Below are 5,188 nucleotides of genomic sequence, written 5' to 3' on the forward strand. Positions count from 1 at the left end.
CAGGCCAAGCTCCCCTTCACCCTGGCTGCTGCTGGGAAGTGCTAGGCCACGGACGCCAGCAATGACTTCTTATGTGGATTTTTCTGTATACACTTTTATATTAGCTTTTATTGTTGTTAATATTGTTGTTAGTTTTATTGTTGTTATTGTTTATTATATTGTTGTTATTTTTCTTGCTATTGTTTATAATATTGTTATTTTTGTTGTTGTTTAAATATATATTCCTGTATCATTGTTTTTTGTGTTGTGTGGTGTTTCCAAGTGATGTCAGGCACAGAAATCATCCCCATTGCAGATGTGTGTGTGTTGCCCTAAGATTTCAGACCTTAGGGGCAAGTGGGGTCCAGCAAAGTTTCCCTCTAGGATTTCCCTTCACACGTGGCCCTTGGGATGCCACAGACCATTTTCCACCCTTTTTCTTTTTTCATTCTTTTTCACTTCTTCTTTTTCTCTTTTTCTACTCTTCTTCTTTTTTCTTTTCTTTACATTTTTTTCTTCTTTACCTTTCCTTTTTTTTTCTTTTCCTCTTCTTTATTTTTTTCATTTTTTACTTTGTTTTCATTCCAATTATTTATCTTTTTATTTGTTTTCATTCTGTGTTTTCCTACCCTTTTTCTTCTTTTATTTCCTCCAAGGGTTGTTCTCTGGGAGAAAACTGTGGCAGAGAAAAGGAGTGTAGGACATCATAGAGCCAAAGAGCATTCCTCACAGGCAGCAGGTACCGCAGCTCTGCTCCACACTCAGGTGCTCCCCTTCTAAATGCCTGCACTCAAGCAGTGCCAGGAGAGGACAAGCTCATCCTCAGGAGAGCAGGCATTGCTCTCTGGAAAGGAAGGGAGCCTCCAAGGCCAGGCCTGCAAAGGAACAATGGTTCTTATCCAGTAATGTGTATCCATTCCAATGTCAGGCTGTGGAATATCTTGCCCCCTTACGGAGTTGGGAATGAGTGTATGGTGCCTGGCAAAGCAGGACAAGCAAGGAAGAAGGCAAGAAGGTTGTTGGCAGATGAGCTGGAAGGCAGCTCTGCCAGGCCCAGCGGGAGTCACGCGGCACACGGGGAGCAGATGAGTGCACCCAACAGCCTGGCTCATTGTGGCCAATGACCACCTGCAGGGACCAGGCCTCACGCACACGTTCGCCCCAGTCCTGCTTCACTGCTTTAGCCCTCTCTTCAGCTTCCCCCAAAGAAGAGGCCCTACTTCTGCTGCATCTCTGCATGGCTCTTCCTTCGGGAGACAGACCAAGAGGGCATCCTCAGATCCTGAAGGAACCATGAGGGTCCTGAACAGGGCATGATGTCCACTTCTTCCAGCAGCCTGGAACACATGGATACACTGGGCCTTGCAGGCAAAGCACCAGCAGCACCTGCCCTGTAGCACCATCAAAGTCAGGGGAAAGGAGGAGAGCAGCTTTGGTACAAACTGCCCTCTCTTCAGGCACCCCAAACACAAGAAAAGGCACCCATCCATATCCCAATCTTCCACAGCTGCAAGGAGCAAGGGCCTCCTTTGGCCCCTTTGCCATGCGCAGCAAGCCAGCAGGGCTGCAGCTTCCCAAGCAAGGTCACTTCCCAGAGCCAGGAGGAGCAGAGAGATGTCTCTTCATGTCCTGGAAAGCAGTCACCTCATTTCCCCCCAGATATTTCCCAAAACCTGCTGATAACCCTTCAGGAATATCTCCAGCTGATGCCAAAGGCAAAGAGAGCCCTGGAGAGGACACTTCTGCACTCCTGAGCTGTCACGTCTCTTCTCCAGGCAGTCCAGTGAGGGAATTTAGGGCTTCAGGGTGGTCCAAGACAGGATCAAATTCATGGGGGATGAAACAGCACAAAGTGTGGCCACAGGTCGGTATTTTTTGGGGAGCCTCAAATCTTATTTCTGTGGTGACAGGACAGCCTTCCTCCCAGAGGTACCAAGGGAGGATCTCTATTTTTAAAACTCCCCAGCAGGGTTTCTTACACTGTGATGCTTAAGATAGACATGAGACAGCAGAAAAGAGTAAATGGCAATGGCAAAAGCTGTGAGAAATTTTGGAAAGTAGGACTTTCTTTTTTTCAATGATTGCATTGAAGATACTCTAGAGACTTCCTTAAAACATTGTTTTAACAGGAGTGTAGTCAATTTATTCAAAGTTGGCCACACCAAAACAGAGAATTTCCTCGAAGATACACAGAAACCTGGCTCTCCTTTGCGTTTTCTATCTCAGGATGTTACCCTGCCTCTTTCCTGGGAGATCTCTGCTCCCCACAGAGCCTTTTCCCAGATCAGTGTCCTCAGTGCTGGCTGGGCTGTTCCTGCACCGGCCCTGTTCTGGTGGTGCTGCTTTGCAGAGTGAGCAGCTGTGGGACTATGGTCCATGGTGGTCAGAGAGAGAAGCAGACCCAGTTGGGCTGGGACTGCCACCACCGATACTGGTGACACACGACCCCAGAGTGTTTGCAGTGGGAGGAGATGTGTTTGGGTGGGCACTAGCTCCTGTCTCTGGTGTTTCACAGCAGGATTCACCCTCCGGTGCCGCTTCCCTTGCCCTCTTGGGTCCCCACTGCCTCTCCTTTCCTTATGTGCACCTGGATTTAAAGCTCTGCCTTCTGGTTACTCCATGGTGGACCATCCCTCATTTTGTGAGGCTCCACTCACAGCCCTCACCTGGGCTGTGGAGATCCTCTAAGCTCTCCTGGGGATCTCCTGGAGATTCTCCTCCAGAAGGATAGAGGACAAATCACATCAGCACTGTCACCTGTAAGACCACCTGCTGCAGGTGATTCAGAAACAATTTCCCATCTCCATTGGCACTTGCCACTGAGAGATGAACTCTGAGTGCTGCCCTCGGTCCCTAGGAGATCACACAGATCAAACATCCTTGGAGCTCGTCCCCTAGAGCCTATGGAGTTCACAAGCAGAACACGAGACCCCTTTGAGATCCATCTGTGAAGAAAGGCCACACTTGAGGCAAATCACAGGGAAGATGCTCTTTTATTATAGTAAATGTTCTTGTGTAGGCCAGGTTTGGCATAAGGGTGCCCAGGCCCTAGTCCTGCCTGACATCACAGAAATGTACCAGGAAACACCATGTTACAAGAGCACTTAGGGCAAGTAGGCACATGAGAGCACAGCAGGACAGTGTGAAAATGAGGAGAAGAGCCTTGAAAAGAGGAAAAAAAAAAAGGCCTGCTGCTGTTGGTGGACATGTAGCCAGAAAAACTGCGGGCCCTTTGAAGGGTGCAACAAGGAAATGCCTTGCAGTGTGAGGATGGCCCTGAGCAGCAGAGCTCTGTCCCCACATGCTGCATCCAGCCTCTCCTCCCCTCCACTCATGCCCCACTTGGACTTTTGGAGCAGTGTAGAGGGAAGGGACCAATGTAGGGCGACACATGACTATGACCTCCATAGGGAGAGCAGGTAAAATTACCCCCTGGTTGTGGCTAGGGGAGCCGAGTTCTCCTAATGGACACAGGAGCCATGGTCTCACCCTGTCTGTGCTCGTGTGAGCCTGACTCTGTGGCCCTGAGCTCCAGTGCTGGAAGAGACACTGCAAAGGGAAACTCTCCTCATTGCATGGGAGACATCGGAGGTTGCTTAGTGGGGCTCAGAGTTTATCCCCTCTTTGCTGGTGAAGGGGGAAGCCTGGCGTCCTGCTCCAACATGGTCCCTGTGGCAGATTCCAATGAGACTTTCCTGTGGAGAAATGGCATGAACCAGACTATATATTTTTCCTTTATTGGAATATAAGAGAAAAAAAAAGCAAGCAAGAAAAAAATGAACAACACTTATCCTTAATGCCAAAGCCCCTAGGACAGATCTTGTTGCTGGCACTAGACCCGCTGGATGAGTTTCTTCAGTGCCTCCTTGAGCTCCTTGTTCCTCATGCTGTAGATGAGGGGATTCAGGGCTGGAGGCACCAGCGAGTACAGAACGGCCACCACCAGATCCAGAACAGGGGAGGAGATGGAGGGGGCCTTCAGGTAGGCAACCATGCCAGTGCTGACAAACAAGGAGACCACGGCTAGGTGCGGGAGGCACATGGAAAAGGCTTTGTGCCGGCCCTGCTCTGATGGGATCCTCAGCACAGCTCTGAAGATCTGCACGTAGGACACCACAATGAAAATGAAACACCCAAAGAATAAACAGACACTAATCACAAGAAGCCCAGCTTCCCTGAGGTAGGAGTGTGAGCAGGAGAGCTTGAGGATCTGGGGGATCTCACAGAAGAACTGCTCCACCACATTGCCTTGGCAGAGCGGAATGGAAAACGTGTTCCCAGTGTGCAGGAGAGCAAGGAGAAACCCACAGGTCCAGGCAGCTGTTGCCATTTTGACACAAGCTCTGCTGCTCATGAGGGTCCCATAGCGCAGGGGTCTGCAGATGGCAACGTAGCGGTCATAGGCCATGACTGTGAGGAGAGAAAACTCTGCGGAAAACAAGATTGCTAACAGGAAGATCTGGGTAGCACATCCTGAGTAGGAAATGGTCCTGTTGTTCCAAAGAGAAATGCTCATGGATATGGGGAGAGTGGTGGAGATGCAGCCAAGGTCAAGGAGGGAGAGGTTGAGGAGGAAGAAGTACATGGGGGTGTGGAGGCGGTGGTCGCAGGCTACGGCTGTGATGATGAGGCCATTGGCCAGGAGGGCAGCCAGGTAGATGGCCAGGAAGAGCGAGAAGTGCAAGAGCTGCAGCTCCCGCGTGTCTGCGAATGGCAGGAGGAGGAACTCATTGAATGAGCTGCTGTTGGACATTAGCTCCTTTGGGAGTCCTGTTCAAGGAAGGAAAGAAAGCAAAAATTTAGAGTGGACTTGTCTGAGCCAAACCATTTCAGTTTCTCAAAAATCCCCCATATTTCCTCTCTCCCTTAATTCAGTCCCATTTCAGGTGATCCACATTGAAATGGCTGTATTCCTGCAGCAGGGACCCGCTTCCCATGGCTCCAAAGAGCTGTTTCTGCTGTGCTGCAGGTGTAATTGGATGTTTCAAAACACTCTTTGATTAGTATTTCTGGAGATGCCTGGGAATGGCGTCTTGCATTGCTTGGAAGGGACTTGTCCCAGAAAACCCACTGGGAATATTCTCCATTCACCAGCATCAGAGCTGAATACAGCATTCACACCAGTTGTGTCTGAAGGAGAAGAGCTTTGTGAAGGATTTGTCCCCATCTATCTTGCCCTCCTCAACAGAGATATTTGTATCTGAATCTG

At 49.6% G+C, this 5,188-nt stretch overlaps 1 protein-coding gene across 1 annotated transcript; it reads right to left on the bottom strand.

Moving 5' to 3' along the window:
- Positions 1 to 3,811: 3,811 nt before the first annotated feature.
- On the bottom strand, positions 3,812 to 4,732 carry LOC148593310 (olfactory receptor 14A16-like). Its single transcript, XM_088531434.1, has one exon. The coding sequence runs from the start codon at positions 4,730 to 4,732 to the stop codon at positions 3,812 to 3,814; it is 921 nt and encodes a 306-aa protein (XP_088387560.1).
- Positions 4,733 to 5,188: the final 456 nt, after the last annotated feature.

The sequence above is a fragment of the Tinamus guttatus genome, unplaced genomic scaffold (genome assembly GCF_059628265.1).
Source record: "Tinamus guttatus ecotype Peru unplaced genomic scaffold, ASM5962826v1 Tinamus_guttatus_pri_ptg000417l, whole genome shotgun sequence".
NCBI classification, from domain to species: Eukaryota; Metazoa; Chordata; class Aves; order Tinamiformes; family Tinamidae; genus Tinamus; species Tinamus guttatus.